The sequence below is a fragment of the Topomyia yanbarensis genome, chromosome 3 (assembly GCF_030247195.1).
Source record: "Topomyia yanbarensis strain Yona2022 chromosome 3, ASM3024719v1, whole genome shotgun sequence".
Lineage (NCBI taxonomy): Eukaryota > Metazoa > Arthropoda > Insecta > Diptera > Culicidae > Topomyia > Topomyia yanbarensis.
Genome location: NC_080672.1, coordinates 37,457,458 through 37,482,096, shown reverse-complemented (window position 1 = coordinate 37,482,096; position 24,639 = coordinate 37,457,458). Strand labels below are relative to the sequence as shown.

The 24,639-nt window shown below is 36.3% G+C and overlaps 1 protein-coding gene across 1 annotated transcript in view; it reads left to right on the top strand.

Annotated features, from left to right (window-relative positions):
- The window catches only part of LOC131690864 (CD151 antigen-like), a 185,851-nt gene that overhangs the window by 65,551 nt on the left and 95,661 nt on the right, over window positions 1-24,639 (top strand). Inside the window, exon 2 of the mRNA XM_058976937.1 lies at window positions 12,888-13,766. Within this exon, the coding sequence (XP_058832920.1) occupies window positions 13,587-13,766 (180 nt within the window). The 5' untranslated portion in view covers window positions 12,888-13,586. The remainder of the gene's footprint in view (window positions 1-12,887; window positions 13,767-24,639) is intronic.

The following is a 24,639-nucleotide window of genomic DNA, read 5'->3' as shown; positions in this document are numbered from 1 at the left end:
TTGCACTGTTTTCATTATTTTTGCTTTTCACTTTTCGACTTCTTCACTCTTTTTCATTTTTTCACTCAACTGTCAAAAATTCGAATTCAAAATAGTTTAATAAAGTGAAAAAGTGTTTACCTTTCACCTTTTACCTTTTACCTTTTACCTTTTACCTTTTACCTTTTACCTTTTACCTTTTACCTTTTACCTTTTACCTTTTACCTTTTACCTTTACCTTTTACCTTTTACCTTTTACCTTTTACCTTTTACCTTTTACCTTTTACCTTTTACCTTTTACCTTTTACCTTTTACCTTTTACCTTTTACCTTTTACCTTTTACCTTTTACCTTTTACCTTTTACCTTTTACCTTTAACCTTTTACCTTTTACCTTTTACCTTTTACCTTTTACCTTTTACCTTTAACCTTTTACCTTTTACCTTTTACCTTTTACCTTTTACCTTTACCTTTTACCTTTTACCTTTTACCTTTTACCTTTTTACCTTTTACCTTTTACCTTTTACCTTTTACCTTTTACCTTTTTACCTTTTACCTTTACCTTTACCTTTTACCTTTTACCTTTACCTTTCTTTTACCTTTTACCTTTTACCTTTTACCTTTTACCTTTTACCTTTACCTTTACCTTTTACCTTTTACCTTTTACCTTTTACCTTTTACCTTTTACCTTTTACCTTTACCTTTTACCTTTACCTTTTACCTTTTACCCTTTTACCTTTTACCTTTTACCTTACTTACCTTTTACCTTTTACCTTTTACCTTTTACCTTTTACCTTTTACCTTTTACCTTTTACCTTTTACCTTTTACCTTTTACCTTTTACCCTTTTACCCTTTTACCTTTACCTTTACCTTTACCTTTTACCTTTTACCTTTTACCCTTTTACCTTTTACCTTTACCTTTTACCTTTACCTTTACCTTTTACCTTTTACCTTACCTTTACCTTTTACCTTACCTTTTACCTTTACCTTTTACCTTTACCTTTACCCTTTTACCTTTTACCTTTTACCTTTACCTTTACCTTTTACCTTTTACCCTTTTACCTTTTACCTTTACCTTTTACCTTTTACCTTTACCTTTTACCTTTACCTTTTACCTTTTACCTTTACCTTTACCTTTTACCTTTTACCTTTACCTTTTACCTTTACCTTTTACCTTTTACCTTACCCTTTACCTTTCCTTTACCTTTACCCTTTACCTTTTACCTTTACCTTTACCTTTTACCCTTTTACCTTTTACCTTTTACCTTTTACCTTACCTTTACCTTTTACCTTTACCTTTTACCTTTACCTTTTACCTTTTACCTTTTACCTTTACCTTTACCTTTTACCTTTACCTTTTACCCTTTACCTTTTACCTTTTACCTTTACCTTTACCTTTTCCTTTACCTTTTACCTTTACCCTTTACCTTTTACCTTTACCTTTACCTTTACCTTTACCTTTTACCTTTTACCTTTACCTTTTACCCTTTACCTTTACCTTTACCTTTTACCTTACCTTTACCCTTTTACCTTTACCTTTACCTTTTACCTTTACCTTTACCTTTACCTTTTACCTTTTACCTTTTACCTTTAACCTTTTACCCTTTACCTTTCCTTACCTTTACCTTTACCTTTACCTTACCTTTACCTTTTACCTTTACCTTTACCTTTTACCTTAACCTTTTACCTTTTACCTTTACCTTTACCTTTTACCTTTACCTTTTACCCTTTACCTTTTACCTTTACCTTTACCTTACCTTACCTTTACCCTTTACCTTTACCTTTTACCTTTACCTTTTACCTTTACCTTTTACCTTTTACCTTACCTTTACCTTTACCTTTACCTTTACCTTTACCTTTTACCTTTACCTTTACCTTTTACCTTTTACCTTTTACCTTACCTTTACCTTTACCTTTACCCTTTACCTTTTACCTTTACCTCTTTACCTTTTACCTTTACCTTTACCTTTACCTTTACCTTTTACCTTTTACCTTTTACCTTTTACCTTTACCTTTTACTTACCTTTACCTTTAACCTTTTACCTTTTACCTTTTCTTACCTTTTACCTTTTACCTTACCTTTACCTTTTACCTTTTACCTTTTACCTTTTACCTTTTACCTTTTACCTTTTACCTTTACCTTTTACCTTTTACCTTTTACCTTTTACCTTTTACCTTTTTACCTTTTACCCTTTTACCTTTACCTTTTACCTTTAACCTTTTACCTTTTACCTTTTACCTTTTACCTTTTACTTACCTTTTACCTTTTACCTTTTACCTTTTACCTTCTTACCTTTTACCTTTTACCTTTTACCTTTTACCTTTTACCTTTTACCTTTTACCTTTTACCTTTTACCTTTTACCTTTTACCTTTACCTTTTACCTTTTACCTTTTACCTTTTACCTTTACCTTTTACCTTTACCTTTACCTTTTACCTTTTTACCTTTTACCTTTTACCTTTACCTTTTACCTTTTACCTTTTACCTTTTACCTTTACCTTTTACCTTTTACCTTTTACCTTTTACCTTTACCTTTTAACCTTTACCTTTTACCTTTACCTTTTACCTTTTACCTTTTTACCTTTTACCTTTTACCTTTTACCTTTTACCTTTTACCTTTTACCTTTACCTTTTACCTTTTACCTTTTACCTTTTACCTTTTACCTTTTAACCTTTTACCTTTTACCTTTTACCTTTTACCTTACCTTTACCTTTACCTTTACCTTTTACCTTTTACCTTTACCTTTTACCTTTTACCTTTTACCTTTTACCTTTTACCTTTTACCTTTTACCTTTTACCTTTTACCTTTTACCTTTACCTTTACCTTTACCTTTACCTTTTACCTTTTACCTTTACCTTTTACCTTTACCTTTTACCTTTTACCTTTTACCTTTACCTTTTACCTTTTACCTTTTACCTTTACCTTTTACCTTTTACCTTTTACCTTTTACCTTTTACCTTTTACCTTTTACCTTTTACCTTTTACCTTTTACCTTTACCTTTTACCTTTTACCTTTTACCTTTACCTTTTACCTTTTACCTTTACCTTTACCTTTACCTTTTACCTTTTACCTTTTACCTTTTACCTTTTACCTTTTACCTTTTACCTTTACCTTTTACCTTTTACCTTTTACCTTTACCTTTTACCTTTACCTTTTACCTTTTACCTTTACCTTTTACCTTTTACCTTTTACCTTTACCTTTTACCTTTTACCTTTTACCTTACCTTTTACCTTTTACCTTTTACCTTTTACCTTTTACCTTTTACCTTTTACCTTTTACCTTTTACCTTTACCTTTACCTTTTACCTTTTACCTTTTACCTTTACCTTTTACCTTTACCTTTTACCTTTTACCTTTTACCTTTACCTTTTACCTTTTACCTTTTACCTTTTACCTTTTACCTTTTACCTTTTACCTTTTACCTTTACCTTTTACCTTTTACCTTTTACCTTTACCTTTTACCTTTTACCTTTAACCTTTTACCTTTACCTTTTACCTTTTACCTTTTTACCTTTTACCTTTACCTTTTACCTTTTACCTTTTACCTTTTACCTTTTACCTTTTACCTTACCTTTTACCTTTTACCTTTAACCTTTTACCTTTTTACCTTTTACCTTTACCTTTTACCTTTTACCTTTTACCTTTTACCTTTTACCTTTTACCTTTACCTTTTACCTTTTACCTTTTACCTTTTACCTTTACCTTTTACCTTTTACCTTTTACCTTTTACCTTTTACCTTTACCTTTTACCTTTTACCTTTTACCTTTTACCTTTACCTTTTACCTTTACCTTTACCTTTACTTTACCTTTTACCTTTTACCTTTTACCTTTTACCTTTTACCTTTTACCTTTACCTTTTACCTTTTACCTTTTACCTTTTACTTACTTTACCTTTACCTTTTACCTTTTACCTTTACCTTTTACCTTTTACCTTTTACCTTTTACCTTTTACCTTTTACCTTTTACCTTTTACCTTTTACCTTTTACCTTTACCTTTTTACCTTTTACCTTTTACCTTTACCTTTACCTTTTACCTTTTACCTTTACCTTTTACCTTTTACCTTTTACCTTTTACCTTTTACCTTTACCTTTTACCTTTTACCTTTTACTTACCTTTTACCTTTACTTTTACCTTTTACCTTACCTTTTACCTTTTACCTTTTACCTTTTACCTTTACCTTTTACCTTTTACCTTTTACCTTTTACCTTTTACCTTTTACCTTTTACCTTTTACCTTTTACCTTTTACCTTACCTTTACCTTTTACCTTTTACCTTTTACCTTTTACCTTTTACCTTTTACCTTTTACTTTTACCTTTACCTTTTACCTTTTACCTTTTACCTTTTACCTTTTACCTTTACCTTTTACCTTTTACCTTTAAACCTTTTACCTTTTACCTTTTAACCTTTACCTTTTACCTTTTACCTTTTACCTTTTACCTTTTACCTTTTACCTTTTTACCTTTACCTTTTACCTTTACCTTTACCTTTACCTTTTACCTTTTACCTTTTACCTTTTACCTTTTACCTTTTACCTTTACCTTACCTTTTACCTTTTACCTTTTACCTTTTACCTTTTACCTTTACCTTTTACCTTTTACCTTTTACCTTTACCTTTTACCTTTTACCTTTTACCTTTTACCTTTTACCTTTTACCTTTTACCTTTTACCTTTTACCTTTTACCTTTTACCTTTTACCTTTTACCTTTACTTACCTTTTAACCTTTTACCTTTTACCTTTTACCTTTTACCTTTTACCTTTTACCTTTTACCTTTTACCTTTTACCTTTTACCTTTACCTTTTACCTTTACCTTTACCTTTTACCTTTTACCTTTACCTTTTACCTTTTACCTTTTACCTTTTACCTTTTACCTTTTACCTTTTACCTTTACCTTTTACCTTTTACCTTTTACCTTTTACCTTTTACCTTTTACCTTTTACCTTTTACCTTTTACCTTTTACCTTTTACCTTTTACCTTTTACCTTTACCTTTTACCTTTTACCTTTTACCTTTTACCTTTACCTTTTACCTTTTACCTTTTACCTTTTACCTTTACCTTTTACCTTTTACCTTTTACCTTTTACCTTTTACCTTTACCTTTACCTTTTACCTTTTACCTTTTACCTTTTACCTTTTACCTTTTACCTTTTATACCTTTTACCTTTTACCTTTTACCTTTTACCTTTTACCTTTTACCTTTTACCTTTTACCTTTTACCTTTACTTTACCTTTTACCTTTTACCTTTTACCTTTTACCTTTTACCTTTTACCTTTTACCTTTTACCTTTTACCTTTTACCTTTTACCTTTTACCTTTTACCTTTTACCTTTACCTTTTACCTTTTACCTTTTACCTTTTACCTTTTACCTTTTACCTTTTACCTTTTACCTTTTACCTTTTACCTTTTACCTTTTACCTTTTACCTTTACCTTTTACCTTTTACCTTTTACCTTTTACCTTTTACCTTTTACCTTTTACCTTTACCTTACCTTTTACCTTTTACCTTTTACCTTTACCTTTACCTTTTACCTTTTACCTTTTACCTTTACCTTTTACCTTTTACCTTTTACCTTTTACCTTTACCTTTTACCTTTTACCTTTTACCTTTTACCTTTTACCTTTTACCTTTTACCTTTTACCTTTACCTTTTACCTTTTACCTTTTACCTTTTACCTTTTACCTTTTACCTTTTACCTTTTACCTTTTACCTTTTACCTTTTACCTTTTACCTTTTACCTTTTACCTTTTACCTTTTACCTTTTACCTTTTACCTTTTACCTTTTACCTTTTAACCTTTTACCTTTTACCTTTACCTTTTACCTTTTACCTTTTACCTTTTACCTTTTACCTTTTACCTTTTACCTTTTACCTTTTACCTTTTACCTTTACCTTTTACCTTTTACCTTTTACCTTTTACCTTTTACCTTTTACCTTTTACCTTTTACCTTTTACCTTTTACCTTTTACCTTTTACCTTTTACCTTTACCTTTTACCTTTTACCTTTTACCTTTTACCTTTTACCTTTTACCTTTTACCTTTTACCTTTTACCTTTTACCTTTTACCTTTTACCTTTTACCTTTTACCTTTTACCTTTTACCTTTTACCTTTTACCTTTTACCTTTTACCTTTTACCTTTTACCTTTTACCTTTTACCTTTTACCTTTTACCTTTTACCTTTTACCTTTTACCTTTTACCTTTTACCTTTTACCTTTTACCTTTTACCTTTTACCTTTTACCTTTTACCTTTTACCTTTTACCTTTTACCTTTTACCTTTTACCTTTTACCTTTTACCTTTTACCTTTTACCTTTTACCTTTTACCTTTTACCTTTTACCTTTTACCTTTTACCTTTTACCTTTTACCTTTTACCTTTTACCTTTTACCTTTTACCTTTTACCTTTTACCTTTTACCTTTTACCTTTTACCTTTTACCTTTTACCTTTTACCTTTTACCTTTTACCTTTACCTTTTACCTTTTACCTTTTACCTTTTACCTTTTACCTTTTACCTTTTACCTTTTACCTTTTACCTTTTACCTTTTACCTTTTACCTTTTACCTTTTACCTTTTACCTTTTACCTTTTACCTTTTACCTTTTACCTTTTACCTTTTACCTTTTACCTTTTACCTTTTACCTTTTACCTTTTACCTTTTACCTTTTACCTTTTACCTTTTACCTTTTACCTTTTACCTTTTACCTTTTACCTTTTACCTTTTACCTTTTACCTTTTACCTTTTACCTTTTACCTTTTACCTTTTACCTTTTACCTTTTACCTTTTACCTTTTACCTTTTACCTTTTACCTTTTACCTTTTACCTTTTACCTTTTACCTTTTACCTTTTACCTTTTACCTTTTACCTTTTACCTTTTACCTTTTACCTTTTACCTTTTACCTTTTACCTTTTACCTTTTACCTTTTACCTTTTACCTTTTACCTTTTACCTTTTACCTTTTACCTTTTACCTTTTACCTTTTACCTTTTACCTTTTACCTTTTACCTTTTACCTTTTACCTTTTACCTTTTACCTTTTACCTTTTACCTTTTACCTTTTACCTTTTACCTTTTACCTTTTACCTTTTACCTTTTACCTTTTACCTTTTACCTTTTACCTTTTACCTTTTACCTTTTACCTTTTACCTTTTACCTTTTACCTTTTACCTTTTACCTTTTACCTTTTACCTTTTACCTTTTACCTTTTACCTTTTACCTTTTACCTTTTACCTTTTACCTTTTACCTTTTACCTTTTACCTTTTACCTTTTACCTTTTACCTTTTACCTTTTACCTTTTACCTTTTACCTTTTACCTTTACCTTTTACCTTTTACCTTTTACCTTTTACCTTTTACCTTTTACCTTTTACCTTTTACCTTTTACCTTTTACCTTTTACCTTTTACCTTTTACCTTTTACCTTTTACCTTTTACCTTTTACCTTTTACCTTTTACCTTTTACCTTTTACCTTTTACCTTTTACCTTTTACCTTTTACCTTTTACCTTTTACCTTTTACCTTTTACCTTTTACCTTTTACCTTTTACCTTTTACCTTTTACCTTTTACCTTTTACCTTTTACCTTTTACCTTTTACCTTTTACCTTTTACCTTTTACCTTTTACCTTTTACCTTTTACCTTTTACCTTTTACCTTTTACCTTTTACCTTTTACCTTTTACCTTTTACCTTTTACCTTTTACCTTTACCTTTTACCTTTTACCTTTTACCTTTTACCTTTTACCTTTTACCTTTTACCTTTTACCTTTTACCTTTTACCTTTTACCTTTTACCTTTTACCTTTTACCTTTTACCTTTTACCTTTTACCTTTTACCTTTTACCTTTTACCTTTTACCTTTTACCTTTTACCTTTTACCTTTTACCTTTTACCTTTTACCTTTTACCTTTTACCTTTTACCTTTTACCTTTTACCTTTTACCTTTTACCTTTTACCTTTTACCTTTTACCTTTTACCTTTTACCTTTTACCTTTTACCTTTTACCTTTTACCTTTTACCTTTTACCTTTTACCTTTTACCTTTTACCTTTTACCTTTTACCTTTTACCTTTTACCTTTTACCTTTTACCTTTTACCTTTTACCTTTTACCTTTTACCTTTTACCTTTTACCTTTTACCTTTTACCTTTTACCTTTTACCTTTTACCTTTTACCTTTTACCTTTTACCTTTTACCTTTTACCTTTTACCTTTTACCTTTTACCTTTTACCTTTTACCTTTTACCTTTTACCTTTTACCTTTTACCTTTTACCTTTTACCTTTTACCTTTTACCTTTTACCTTTTACCTTTTACCTTTTACCTTTTACCTTTTACCTTTTACCTTTTACCTTTTACCTTTTACCTTTTACCTTTTACCTTTTACCTTTTACCTTTTACCTTTTACCTTTTACCTTTTACCTTTTACCTTTTACCTTTTACCTTTTACCTTTTACCTTTTACCTTTTACCTTTTACCTTTTACCTTTTACCTTTTACCTTTTACCTTTTACCTTTTACCTTTTACCTTTTACCTTTTACCTTTTACCTTTTACCTTTTACCTTTTACCTTTTACCTTTTACCTTTTACCTTTTACCTTTTACCTTTTACCTTTTACCTTTTACCTTTTACCTTTTACCTTTTACCTTTTACCTTTTACCTTTTACCTTTTACCTTTTACCTTTTACCTTTTACCTTTTACCTTTTACCTTTTACCTTTTACCTTTTACCTTTTACCTTTTACCTTTTACCTTTTACCTTTTACCTTTTACCTTTTACCTTTTACCTTTTACCTTTTACCTTTTACCTTTTACCTTTTACCTTTACCTTTTACCTTTTACCTTTTACCTTTTACCTTTTACCTTTTACCTTTTACCTTTTACCTTTTACCTTTTACCTTTTACCTTTTACCTTTTACCTTTTACCTTTTACCTTTTACCTTTTACCTTTTACCTTTTACCTTTTACCTTTTACCTTTTACCTTTTACCTTTTACCTTTTACCTTTTACCTTTTACCTTTTACCTTTTACCTTTTACCTTTTACCTTTTACCTTTTACCTTTTACCTTTACCTTTTACCTTTTACCTTTTACCTTTTACCTTTTACCTTTTACCTTTTACCTTTTACCTTTTACCTTTTACCTTTTACCTTTTACCTTTTACCTTTTACCTTTTACCTTTTACCTTTTACCTTTTACCTTTTACCTTTTACCTTTTACCTTTTACCTTTTACCTTTTACCTTTTACCTTTTACCTTTTACCTTTTACCTTTTACCTTTTACCTTTTACCTTTTACCTTTTACCTTTTACCTTTTACCTTTTACCTTTTACCTTTTACCTTTTACCTTTTACCTTTTACCTTTTACCTTTTACCTTTTACCTTTTACCTTTTACCTTTTACCTTTTACCTTTTACCTTTTACCTTTTACCTTTTACCTTTTACCTTTTACCTTTTACCTTTTACCTTTTACCTTTTACCTTTTACCTTTTACCTTTTACCTTTACCTTTTACCTTTTACCTTTTACCTTTTACCTTTTACCTTTTACCTTTTACCTTTTACCTTTTACCTTTTACCTTTTACCTTTTACCTTTTACCTTTTACCTTTTACCTTTTACCTTTTACCTTTTACCTTTTACCTTTTACCTTTTACCTTTTACCTTTTACCTTTTACCTTTTACCTTTTACCTTTTACCTTTTACCTTTTACCTTTTACCTTTTACCTTTTACCTTTTACCTTTTACCTTTTACCTTTTACCTTTTACCTTTTACCTTTTACCTTTTACCTTTTACCTTTTACCTTTTACCTTTTACCTTTTACCTTTTACCTTTTACCTTTTACCTTTTACCTTTTACCTTTTACCTTTTACCTTTTACCTTTTACCTTTTACCTTTTACCTTTTACCTTTTACCTTTTACCTTTTACCTTTTACCTTTTACCTTTTACCTTTTACCTTTTACCTTTTACCTTTTACCTTTTACCTTTTACCTTTTACCTTTTACCTTTTACCTTTTACCTTTTACCTTTTACCTTTTACCTTTTACCTTTTACCTTTTACCTTTTACCTTTTACCTTTTACCTTTTACCTTTTACCTTTTACCTTTTACCTTTTACCTTTTACCTTTTACCTTTTACCTTTTACCTTTTACCTTTTACCTTTTACCTTTTAGCTTTTACCTTTTACCTTATACCTTTTACCTTTTACCTTTTACCTTTTACCTTTTACCTTTTACCTTTTACCTTATACCTTTTACCTTCTACCTTTTACCTTCTACCTTCTACCTTTTACCTTCTACCTTTTCCCTTTTAACTTCCACTCTTCTCCTCTTCTCCTCTTCTCCTCTTCTCCTCTTCTCCTCTTCTCCTCTTCTCCTCTTCTCCTCTTCTCCTCTTCTCCTCTTCTCCTCTTCTCCTCTTCTCCTCTTCTCCTCTTCTCCTCTTCTCCTCTTCTCCTCTTCTCCTCTTCTCCTCTTCTCCTCTTCTCCTCTTCTCCTCTTCTCCTCTTCTCCTCTTCTCCTCTTCTCCTCTTCTCCTCTTCTCCTCTTCTCCTCTTCTCCTCTTCTCCTCTTCTCCTCTTCTCCTCTCCTCTTTTCTCTTTTCTCGCTTCTTTTACAACTCTCTGCTTTTACAACTCTCTTCTCTCACAATTCTCTCGTCTCGCAACTGTCTCCTCTTACAACTCTCTCCTCTCACAACAAACTTCTCTTACAACTCTTTTCGCTTATAACTCTTTTCTCCTACAATTCTTTTCTCTTACGATTCTCTTCTCTTACATCTCTCTTCTCTTACAATTCTCTTTTCTCGCAACTCTCTTCTCTTACCACTCTCTCCTCTCACAACTATCTTTGCTTACAACTCTCTTCTATTACAATTATCTTCTCTCACCATTTTCTTCTCTTGCAACTCGCTTCGCTTGCAACTCACTTCTCTTATAACTCTCTTCTCTCACAACTCTTTTATCTTACAACTCTCTTCTCTTACAACTCTCTTCTCTTACAATTCTTTTCTCTTACAACTCGCTTCTCTTACAACTCTCTCCGCTCAAAATCTCTCCTCTCACAACTCTCTTCCCGTACAACTCTTTTCGCATACTACTCTCTTTTCTTACAACTCTCTTCTCTTACAACTTTCTTCTGGTTCATCGCTCTTCTACTACAATTCCCTTCTCCTACAACTCTTTTTTCCTGCATCCCTCTTCTCCGCGCCCCTTTTCTTCTGCACATCTCTTCTCCTACAACTCTTTTCTCCTATGATTCGCTTCTAGTTAAACTCTCTTCTCTTACAAATTACTTTTCTTACATCTCTCTTTTCTGTCTCATCGCATTTCACTCACGTCTTTTCTCTGACTCTGACATTAGTATTTTGCTAATCCTTTATTTCAATTTTCCATTCTTTTTTTCTACTGTTTCTTTTTACCATTCTCTCTACTTTAATTTCTCTTGCTAGCTCTCCTTTTCATCTTCTCCTTTCCTTCTTATCATCTCTCCTCTGTCTTACCTTTTCTCTCCTTTCCCTCTGATACATTTTCTTCTCTTTTTCCTTTTATACTTTCATTGCTTACCTCTTTCTTCTCTTTTCTGTTCTCACTTCGCTCTTGTCATTTCTCTCATTTTCCTCTTTTTTTGTTTTGCCAACTCCGTTTTATTATACTAGTCTGATTTTTTTTCGATTTCAGATGAGCTGCATATAAGACAATCGACTCTCTGTCCACCCTTTGTTTATACTTTTGAGTACCTTGATTTTCTGTATTCAGAATATACTCTTTATGCTGTTTATTTCTTTTATGCTGTATGCTCTGTTTGTTCAATTTATTCCATTCAGCCCATTTATTCTTTTAATTCCAATTAATCTATTTAATTTGGTTCTTTTGTCTATTCTGTTTATTTTTTTAGTTTTTCTGTTTATTCTGTTAACTCTAGTTGTGCTATTCATTTTTATTATTCTGTTTATTCTGTTCATTTTCTCTCATCTTTTGACTTATATAATCTCTCACCTTTTCCCTTTATTCTTTTCGCCTTCCCTCTTATCATTTCTCATTTTCCTGTTTTTTGCTTTTTCCTTATATTTTTTTTCTGTTGTATTTTATTATTCTTTTTATACAAAAATCCCTGTCTCTATGTACGGGTATTGGTTATCGGACCTAGGTAAAATATGTACAAGACAACTGACTTACTAACTACGCTATGCACGCTTCTTGTTTATTCTATTTATTAACTTTATTTCATTTATTCTGCGAACACGATATTATCAGTTCACTGTCTTTATTCAGTTTATTCTGTTTATTTCGTTTATATTGTTTTTTTGTTTATTCTCTTCATTCTATTTGATTTATCTTATTTCCTTTTTCTAATCTCTTTATTTTAATAATTCTATTAAATCGATAAATATCTTTATTATTGTGTAAATGTTCGACCCTGGCATCAAAAATCACATAATTTTACATTTGATTTTAATATTACATGACGTTGAATTTCGTACATCACGCAAGTTTACTTCACAGCGCCATTTGCTTTAAATGTTGAAAAGTGTAATTTGCCTAGAATATTTCATGTAAAATTAAATAAAACATAGTTACAACTTGTCATTTCGTGACTTACGACGGGTTGTTAAATTGTGTAAAATCTGGAAATACGTCAAAGATTAAATTCATATTTTTGTGAATGTGTATTTAGTTCTGTTTAGTCTATTCACTCTATTTATTTGATTGTGAAATTACCAAATAAACATCCCATATATTCAGACTCATTCGAGCTCTGAAACCTTCGTGTCGATCGTACCTTTGTTTTCGAATAAACAAAACCCTAACAATATGTTGGCAGAAATAACTTCCTGTATACGGCAAAAATCTTAATAAAGGATTCTCCCACACTCCCATCCCCAGCAAAACGTTCCAAAGACAATAAACTTCTTTCTTCCTTTCAGAAACCGCCCGAACAACAGCAGTTTGCTCCCTTCTGGTATGCCTAGAGCACCGCCTACGGTAAGGAAAGAATTTGCTCCGGTCATGCACCGAACCGGGTGAGCACTTGGTCAATGAGACGAAACGAAGTACCTACATACGGAAGAAAGAAAACCATTCTGACAGCGGGAACCTGATAGGAAGGACGCGGCTGCAGGCTGGTTTCGGTAAACGATTGAATTATGCTCGGACATGCGTCCCGGTAATGATGCTTCGTGAGTCCAATCAATAGCGCTCTAACAGGCCAACCAACCAAAGGGGCAAACGACGATGATGGCAGGCTGAGTGTCATTGTTTTCCGTGACGACCCACAATCGTTCCGAGAGCGTTATGGGACAGGGTTTCGTTCGTTAACTAATTGACCTGCGTTTGTCGCCGAGTGAGACAAAGAAACCTTGAATCCTGCGGGCACATTCCGAGGGGAACGGCTTTCCGCAGAGGAACGTTAAAGAACCCTTTAGAAGCGGGTTTCAATTTTGAAATTTATTGTCGCTGTGAGGAAAAAAACAGCAGTAGCAGCAGCGAAGTTTCGTCGTGCCGCGTTGTGATTTGATGCCATAAATAAGATCCTGTAGTGTGTGGATTTTTTTTTGTGCCTTACTAGTTCTAGTGCAGGAAGTAAAGATCCTCCGGTTAGGGTAGAGGAAGCTACAGGCAGGAGAATGGCTAAGAAGAAGAAAACGCAACCCCCGACGGTGATGCCGACGTCCAGCAACCACCACTTCCAGTCAAACAACCATCATGGCGGCAAGAAAGCGCCGCCGCACAAAACTCGTGACTCGGACTGCTGCAGCATCAATTTTGTGAAATACGTGCTTCATATATTCAATATCATTTTCTTCGTAAGTACATTTTGCTGTTCGCTTTTTAATTAAGTTTATCGATTGAATCATAATTTTCACCGAGCACTGCGCTACCCGGATGCCACTGGAATTGGTTATAAATATTGATGTTTTCTTTATTTCTTCGCAATTAATTCTATTATTTGGAGCTGGATGTAGGGTGTTTCCTCGTGTTGACATCGTGGATAGATAGATATATTCTGCGATTAAATTCTCAGCATCGTGTAGTTTTCCTATTGTTGAAATTCTTTCCAGGAAGCACACGAATACCGACCGGACAACTGACTTTCGCTGAGAACTGTTTTACAATATATTTTGTCTGTAACGCCATGGTAGTATGGAATTCCGTACTTACAATCGAATAGCTTCATTTGTCGTTATTGAAGCTGATTCAGCAAGCGCTCTGTGCTGCTGTTGGGATGCAGTTATAGATTATAGATCTGCTCACCAGGTCTAATGTAGGGGAAAATACGCTGCTATAGAGACAGCTGGAAAAAATGAACGCTTGCTTATCTAATGTATTGCTAGATTCAATAAAAATTGCTTGTAATAAAATATTTCTTTTTTGTTTTAAGTGCTCACTAGTGGATATAAATTTTCGACAATTGAAGATAACCGTTATTACATGAAAACTGTGGAACTCGAAAAATCTTTTACGTTGACAAGCACCTATTGTTCGATAGAATTAAACAGGATCTATGAGTGCTTCTCGCGAATTAAGAATTTTTTCGTTTCTAATTTGGTACCATATTAGGTCACTGCAATTTATAAGTCTTTATTTGATGCCTCTGATTATTCAAGAGGTGCCCCCTGGTTTGATAACGTATCGACTTTTGAGTACTTGACAGATGTACTGTGCACCAAGAAATCCAGGTGATTTTTTTCAATCGTTGTTACAGTACAAAACAAAATTTCTACACATGTCTTCTCATTCCAAAATATTTTAATTCTTATTGAATGATTTTGGAATCTAATAAATTATTCCACTTCATATATCAGTTTAGTGTGTCGATTTTGTGGGCTATTTTCGGCAAATTCCAAACTAAGAGAAATGAAAGCAATTGAATTGAAAGACGGATAGGTATTCTAGAGCGAATCAGTTATAAACTTAGAACAGAAAACTAAGACTAGGCAGGCTCATATGAACATGATCGAAAGGAAATGTAAAGAATCCTTTGCCTTCTGCTGGTAGGAGTTGAGTGTTCCATCCAACTCTACCGCATGGTCGTTGATTCGACTTGAAGGACCAAAATGTTCGAGCACGAACTTTTGCCGGCCACCGAAGGACTAATTTCACTAGTTATAAAAACTAGCACCGAAAACGCGCACAGAAAACACGGGATCGCCTCTCCACCGAACATCGGGGAACTTAGGGCCGATTTCTTTACCCTCGCTTAGCGCTTAAGCCAGATTTAAACATACTGGTGAACCTGGTTTAAAAGTTAAGCGAAGAAGAAGAAATTGGCCCATAATCAAATGTTTGCAAACTAAAGTCCTCCCTTCGGCAAAATCGCACTAAGGCTCACCGTATCAAAAACACGAACCGAAACACTAAGTCCACCAACTTGCTGAGGACGACTTCGACTACCAACGGCTTTACTTCCCTTCCGAAGGAATACTTAACCACAGATTTTTTCACCTCAGAAACATCTCAACGACCTCGGCTGGAATTGAACCCAGGCAAATTGGAATGAGTGGCGGTCACGCTTACCACACAACCACCGACGCCGTCTTGAAACTTGACGTGGAATTGCATGCTAAAATACGCTTGAAACTTCATGACACGAGAAATTTAAACTAAAATTACGCATGAAATTCCGCACGAAATTCCGAGTAAAATACCACGTGAAGCCTTACGTGGAATTTCACGTGAAAATTCGTGTAAAATTCCGCGTGAAATTCTAAGCGAAACGCAAAGTTAAATTTCACGTGAAATTTTTCTTCACGAATTCCGGAATTCCTCGTGAAATTCCGCGCAGAATTTCAGGTGATATTCCACGTGAAATTCCGCCTGTATTTCCACGTAAAATTACACGTAGAATTCTACGTGAAATTGCATACGTGAATTTACATCAAATTTTGAGTGCAAATTCACGTGAAATTCCGCGTGTAATTTAAGGTGAAATTCGGTGCAAAACTCCACGTGAAGTTCCACGTAAAATTTTACGTGAAATTTTGAGTGGAACTCCTCGTAAAATTCCACGTTAAATTGAGTGCGACTCTACGTGAAACTCCGCATGATATTAAAAGTGAAATTCCACCTAAACGTCTACGTGAAATCTGACTTAAAATTTTACGTGCAATCTTTCGTGAATCCCAAGTAAAATTTCACATAAATACCGTATTAAATTCCACGTCAAATAGCCAGTTTGAAATTCCACGTAAAATCCCAGGCAAAAATTAGCATAAAATTCTACGTGAATTGCAAGGTAAAATTTGACATGCTTCAAATTTCACGTAAATTTTTCGCGAACTTCACCGTGGAATTTAACGTGGAACTGTGCGCAACGTCCCACGCGAAAATCGGTGCGAAATTTCACGTGAAACTGCACTTAAAAATTTGCACGAAATCCCACGCACAGGGAACAAACGCACAGATCGACGTCATTGGATAGACCTTCCACCTCCAGATATATTTTCAACTAGCTATATACAATTATTTATCCAGCCGGGATCAGCTGTGATCGCGACGATGGTTTCATTTTCCTCTCTCTCACTGTACAGTTTCCACCTGCTACATTGGAGAGGGTGCACAGTAGCATTCGGTTTGATTTGCACAGACTGAATAGCTGGCATAATAATTTGAATTCTATAGCAATTTGGATACAATGATACAATACGATTATTGCAAGGTGCACTAGAAATTCATTAAGTTTAGTTAATTTAATTATTTTGGTTTAAGATTAAGTCTGTCTATGCAAAGGGACATGCTGGTGATCTCAAGTGATTCGTAGTTATGCTGCCTAAGCTCGACCCTCATCAGCAGAAGACAAAAGTTAAGCCCGTACGATATTAAGCCACTTCTAGTTCACTTGAGTACGATGGCTCTAATTTTCATAAATTTCCCTACCCAGTAATCTCTAGCTAATTGAATGTCGTTAAAATGTAAAAAAAATTAAGATTAAGTATTTAGCTTTCACAAATTGAGCATTAGCTTATGTGCTAAACATTCCGACCGCCTTGAAACATTGCGGTGTTTCAACAAAAACTCAAAAAAGTATTTGTTCTGTTGGTGATTGGGTTCCAGTTGTTGGATGTCGGCGAACTCGGTTGATGACACCAAATAGTACTCGGGGACATGAACAGATAGCTGATATTTTGCGCTGGGCTGGTAATGTTGAGTGTCCGCTACAGTCCAGTGCCCAGGTAGATTGAACGATTGGAGTTAGGGAATTGGAATTGCAATTACCTGTGCAATACGCAGGTGCGCATCGAGCAATTTCTTCCCGTCCGGGTTGCTCTACCTACATGATATCTCTCACTCGACTCGTTGATTGTTGATGTCCGACAGGGTTGCCACTATTTTTCAAAGAAAATCTGGCAGTTCAAATAAAAATGTCTGGAAAAATCTGTCACTTGACAGCGACATCAAAGTCATCGAAGTTTGGCATACATTTTGGTCTTCATAGAACATTAATCGATTTTGGAAAATAAGACCCAGATTTCCAAAAATGGTGTGTACCAATCTCTATAATTTATAAATCTGAAAGAATGATAGGTTTATCTTTTTGCTAGAAGCTTAAAAAACTCTAGCTGTGCCAGATAAATCTGGCATAATGGCATTCCCTCTGAAGTGTAATATTCAGTGTAGTATTCAGAATATCTGGGAAAATCTGGCAAAATAAAAAAAATCTGGAAAAATGTCTGGATTGAACAAATGTCTGTTCAGTGAGGAAAAATCTGGAAGATTCCAGATAAATCTGGAACATTGGCAACACTTGTGTCGGTAGTAGATCGATTCTGGCCACAGGACGTGCAACCTCCTTGGCTGCCTCGGTTCGAAGCGTGACGACTCGAACGATGCCATCGGATCCCGGATGACACTGGATGATTCAGCCGACAGGCCAACTGGTTGGTGGAATGTTGTCTTCCTTCATGATGACGACTCTGCCAACGTCGATGGAGACAGGCAGGGGATTGAAGTTGTTGCAGGTATTCCGGGTATCAGCGAGACCAAATTATCTGGAACCGTTTCTGGGTCAATTCACAGTGGTTGAAACGATTGTCAGAAGTCTCCTTCAGATCAGCTTCCAGAACAGCTTGGAGATACCTCCCGGCGAGAATATGTCCTGGTGTGATGACCTCGAGATCGATCGGATCGTCCGGCATTGGAGTCAGCGGGTGAGAATTGAGGCAGGTCTCTATCTGCGCCAGCAGTATGAGCATGTCCTCGTACGCAACGTCTACGTTGCCGATTGCCTTCAACAAGTGTGTCTTCGCTGACTTCACATCAGCCTCCCAAGTATAACCGAAGTGCGGTGCTCGAGGTGGGATGAACTTCCAGCGAATTTCGATGTCGGAGCACCAGTCGAAGATCTGATTCCGATCAGACTCATCAACCTTCAGCATGCGGTAGATGCGGTTGAGGGCATTGAAAGAAAGCGGTAGCATTGTCAGAGTGTAACTCTACCACCTTTCCTCTGAGGTGATCGAACGACGGAACTCAGGAGTAGACAGGTCGCTCACTAGCTCGACATGAACTGCCTTCGTAGAGAAGCAGACGAATATGGCCACGTACACCTTCGTTGGGCCACGCTTACGGGCGGCAGACTTCAAAAAGAACGATCCGCAATAGACGACCCCGCAGACGGAAAACGGTCGAGCTGGGGACACTCTCGATGCCGGAAGATCTGCTGTGCTCTGTTGGACTAGTGTGGGCTTGCTACGGAAGCAAGTGTGACAACGGCGAAAGACGGATTTCACGAGATTTCTGCCGCCCAGAATCCAAAACTTCTGGCGGAGAGTGGGTAGCAGGAGTTGAGAGCCTGCGTGCAGTAGCTTCAAATGATAAAAACTAGCCAACAGAACAGCGAGCTGATGGTTGGCAAAGATGACGATCGATTGATTCTTCGCATCGGTCAGCGCGGCATTGCGAAGCCGGCCACCGATACGTACGGTACCTTCGGGATCTACGAACGGCTTCAACTACTTCAGCGTGGAAGATCTTACGACACGTTCGCCACTAGCGAGATCGGAAATCTCCTCGGCGAAAAGTTCACCCTGCGCGAGATGAGAGTTTGGCCTTGGTGATCGTTGGACTCACGAGTCGGAGTGGATCGAAGATTTGGGCCATGTACTAGATCACCTTGCGTTTCGTCATAACGGATGCGACTAGCGGTAACTGGACCTTGAACCGGAGTATGTCCAACTTCGGTTCCCAAATGAGGCCGAGCGTGGAGAAGGCCTGGTCATCCTGAAGATTGTGGAACGGTAGAATTGCTAGATCGTGGTACGTCGTCAAGAGCTTCAGGAGAATTCGATGCCCATTTCTTGAGCGGCAATCCAGCAGAAGCTAGCATTGCCGAAGCCTCACGACGCAGCTTGAGGGTGGATTCTACGTTCGAAAATTCGAAAGAAAATCGACGACGCAGAAGTCTTTCTTAACTGGCCCACTCGCGATTGAATACGACGGCCTGATATCCTATGCAATCTGCTGCAGAGTACGCGTAGCTAGGTACAGAGCGCTCGCTGTTCCGTACGTTACTGTCTGCAGTTCATAGGTACCGATGGGTTAATCTGGGTATGTACGTCAAAGAATTCGTTGAAAAGGCTGATCATAGGGATGCTTGCCGGTACATCTTCTCGATGTCCGCAACCAGAGCGATGTGATGCGTCCGAAATCTCATCACTATGGAACGTTGATGTTGCTGAGCTAAGGGTCCGACCAAAAGCATGTCTTTCAGCGAATATCCTGACGCCGTCTTGCAGAACGCGTCGAAAACGACCCCAGCCTTCGTCGTGTTGCTCGACTCTTTGAAAACGGGATGTTGTGGGAGATAACAGAGAGCCTTCACGACATCTACAGGCTCGTCAAGCCTTTTCATGTGACCGAGCTGTAGGTACTCGTCCATTGAGCGATGATACGATTCCTTGATAGAAGGATCTCGTTGCAAACGGCGCTCTAGGCTGTGATAACGGCGTTTTGCGATGGCTCTGCAGGCCCCCAGGAAGACTTCTGGATCTTCGATGCAAGGAAGACGTTCGACATACTTTCCAGTCAAATCACGCTTGACTGCACTGGAGTACAGCTCTTCACAGCGATTTTCTTCGCGAAAGTGTGTAGGACCAGTGGAAATCGCTTCTAACTCCTAAAACTTCTGAAGTGCAGCTTCCAAATCTTTATTAATAATAGAAAGAAAGATCCGGGGAATGCAGATAGACCCATTGGACGCGGAACCAGAAACCGCCCATCCGAATGGCGTTTCGACTACCCACGGAAAACCGTTACCGAGCGAGATCTTCCTACCGGTGTGAAGTTCCCAGAAGGCCTCACTTCCGATGACGAGATCAATCATTCCTGGGACATGGAACTGTGGATCTGCAAATCCAACGTGTGGTAATTTCCACGCCGATATATCGACCGGCATGGTCAGTAGCTATGCGGATAATTACTTCAGAATGAGAAACTCGAGTTTTGTGGAGAATGGCTGAGTTCTCGATTCAATGGAGACGGTGACGGACACCCTAGATGGAAAGGAATCGTGTAACAGGGAATGATGCCTTTCGTGGCACGTACGAGCACCTTGACCACTGACAGCTCGTAGAGTATCCTAAACAGCTGACGTTTGAGAAAACGGCGATTGTCGTACCTCTTGTGTAGGGCGTCCCATGTTGACGCATAGTTGTCGGCTTCGGCGTCAACTGACTCGAACGGCTTCTTTGCGTCCCCTGCAAGCGCTTGTAGAAGGTACTGAAGCTTGGCGACTGTTGGTATGTCCCCATTCGAATGATCCGTAGATGTAAAGGTGACCCGAAATGACAACCAACGTGGAATCCTGTCGAGAAAGAGGTTTGGTTTGTCATAATGGATGTGTTCAAGTTTGAGTTGTTGCGTCAATCCAGCACTAGCTTAGTTCTGTAATTAAGTTAGCGCCGGATTCTGATGAGACGAAGTCGAAACTCAAATTCCATAATTAATTTTGCATAAGAGTTTTAAAAATAAAAGAGAGAGGAAATTTCAGAGATATAACCACGTAGACGTAGAGACAAACAATTACACATCGCTTACTTGGAGATGGATTGAACGAACCGATTTTGGACACCTTCGTCGGAACCGGAAACTTGGGGAAAGTGGTTGAGTTCCTCAATTGAATTCACAACTGTTTCTCAGAACTGTCTGATTTGATTTTCACAAATTTAGAAAAATGAAAGCTACAGCATTTCTATTGATTGCAACCAAGTTTCATTTGAATCAAAATACTGGTTCCGGAGTTATAAGTAAATGAACCCGATCACACGTAAATTTCCCATATAAACCGTTTTATCTTACTCCTATTGAAAGGTTATGCAAATCTATTTTTTTGGACTAAGATGTATTTTCTGAAACTCAAACAAGGATGTAACTAGGAAGTGCGATTGAGAGTTACTCCCTCCCACTCACATAGCACCCTCTTACGTCATCCCCTCTCTTCTCACACCATCATCCCTCTCCACACACTCCTTTCAACTCCATTCTCACACACCCACCCCGTTTATCAAATTAAGCTAGGGAGTAAGGTTGGGAATTACAAACCTCTCGTATACTTATTCACCCGCCCACCCTCACACATTCACCCTTATATCCCTACCCCTACACTCCCACTACCGCATACCAAAATAAATTAGCATGACGATAAAATTTATCTAACATTGCTTGAGCTAAATAAATATTCTACTTTTTTGCTGCAAGTGTTTCAGCGTCGACACATAGCTCATCAGGTTGAGAAAGGCACAATAGCATGACTAGGTGAAATAATTTGACTTTATTTTGTTAATTTTTTATATTTTATTTCTTTTCATTTTTTGGATTTATCATGATCGGTTTAATCGTTTCATGCATTTGCTCATATCATTAATTTATTTCATGTTTTCATTTTATACATTTTTTATGTTTTAAGTTCATATATTTTATGCATTTTCTTCATTTGATAATCTTACCATTTTATCCTATCATTGGTTTAATTCATTTCATCCAAAAAGTTAATTTGACTCAACTTAATTTATTCCATTAATTTTATAACCTTTTGCCTTTCTCCTATAGAAAGGTTATGCATTCACTCTGAACATCGTCAACCTAATCATATACCTTTCGAATCAGTTGGTCGAATTCGGGAAATGTCTGTGTGTGCGTATGTGTGTGTATGAATGTGACCAACAAAAGCACATCGGTTACTCGGAGATGGCCAAACCGATTTTCAAACTTAGTTTTAAATAAAAGATGCAAGGTTCCCATAGGCGGCTATTGAATTTCATTGAATTCCGATTTCCGGTTCTGGAGTTATGGGTTGAAAAGTGCGGCCACACAGCTAGCTCCTTGCACCAACCCTTTTTGGTGAGTACCGGTTCTACGATACTGATGCTCTCAGTACCAGTAATACCGGTAAAATACCAGTACTGGAATATTTATGTAAAAAACACTGAGTAACACTAAAGCGAAATAAAATACAAAAATATTCTTTTATTGGTAAATGCCATATTCAAATGATGTAGCTGTTCTCAGGGATTTTAGAAACCCCGAGGGGTTTGTGCCTCCTTTCCCCTCTTACCATTTAGACACAAATTTCGAATCTCTCCTTTGGAAACAACATATCCTCTGCCAAAACCCCACCCCTTTATCGACTGAAAAAATACGTTTTTTATGGTTCCTTATTAGAATTTCGAGGTACAACGATTCGCACCGCACACTAACTTGGTGTTACTTAAAAGAATTATATCGCAATAAGGAAAAATGGAATCCATTATTTGAAGAAACTTTTTCCCGTGTATTTCCAATATTGTGAGAATCATATTCCTTCTTACCTAACTTTAAATGCAAATCACATATAATCAAACAACGCTGATCACAAACTCAGGTCAGATCCTTATGTGCCCTATTCGGATCTTGATTAGGTAATAAGCCGGCGTTCGTTCTTCTACAGTTCTTTAACAGCAAAATAAGTGCAGGCGTGAATTGGGTCGCAAACTTATTATGTCGCTAATTAATCATCCAATGGCACCTTGCTGCCCGAAACAGAGCCCTATATATGCAAAAAGGTTAGGTTAATTACATTCGTCATAAAAAGCTTTGAATAATACCGAAAATACCGGTACTTATCTTCATTCAGTACCCGTATTTCGGGAAAACATTTTCAAATTTCTGAAATCAAATTCGTGTGTTTGATGCGAAATGTCTTAAAAAGGCATGCAACGTGAACCTCACCTCAGGTTAAAAGACATTTACAGATAAACCGGGTTACGACGTTTCATGCTGGCTTTATCCAGAGCAAGATAATAACGTTATGAGTCTCCTAATGAACTTTTTCCCTTAGAAATTAGCCCTGAATGAATAATTTCTCCAAAATCGATCAGGTTGTCAACACGCTTGAAGTGCAATGTGAAATGTTAAAATTGACATGTGAAAACTATAATACAAATTTGCTATAAAGTGTGAACGAAGACTATTTAACTTCCAAAATAAGATCGGCAATTGTTCTAGATCCTGATGCTATATCCTGATTCCGAATTATAATCACTGACAGGAGCACGTTTAAAGCCCACCCAAATCATTAGCCAAACCCATATCGAACAAGGATTTGAGCATGAAAATAACCTGCCAATTGAATCATCAATCTCTAACATCTGCTATGCCTGGTACCAATCCGACCCGAGCAGCAAGATGTCAGCGCACGTCAACACGACTCCTCAAGCAGCCCAGTGAAAAGGCGGCTAGAAACAAATTCATCACTGTCGTCTGCATTAATTTGCGCCACTACTCCATGGTAAAAGGTTGTACCCCGAACGATCTGCCTGCGTCGTTTCTGGCAAATGAATCTGCCACCGCCACTTTATCCAGCTCGCGCGAACAGATTCGACTTTGTACGGAGCAAAGTACGAGCAACTATAATGCCGGCAATTCATAAATATTTAATTTGTACGCTAATAAACGTTATGAATGAATCACTTACTCACAATATCATAAACTTTCTGGACGACAACTACGACAACGACATCGCCGCCGCCGCCGCTGACGACGCATGGCTGGAAATTGATGTTTATTGAGGAGCTATCAGATGGACCAACCAGACAGCGTTTTCCATTCGAGCAGTCACTGCAAGTGGTCCCCGCATCGTCACTACTGGCTGGCGCGCGGCAATTTAATCAAGCCAAGAAGAGCCAATCCGATGGAGAGAGAAAAAAAACCAACAACAACGCAGAAGCATTAAGTACCGTTTGTCGTTTTGCACCCGCATCTTGTCCCTGTTCTGATCGAAATCAACACCACTTCGGTCGGGCGGCGCTGATCGGTCAGGCCTGGTTGATGGAACATATTATATGTGTACATAAATACAAGGCCGTAAAACACAGATACGATGTTGTTTTATCGCGTGTTGAACGGAACGAAATCACTGGGAGTCGCCGAGAGAGAGAGAGGGAGAAGTCAGGAAGCTGTCGGAGGAATGTGTGTGCGAATGGTTGACCGCGTTCATGTGCAACTTGTATGTCTTTAGTTGCTTCTGGACTAGATGATTTATGCAATTATTGGCCAGGGAGTTGGAGCAAATTCTGCGCGAAAGCCCTGCTCTAAAGCATCTACTCAAATAAGGATAGCATTTTTGAAGTAATCGTCCCCATTAATTTTCATTCTAGTAGTCTAATACGATGGCACTGTCACATCTGACACTTCGAATCCATCAAA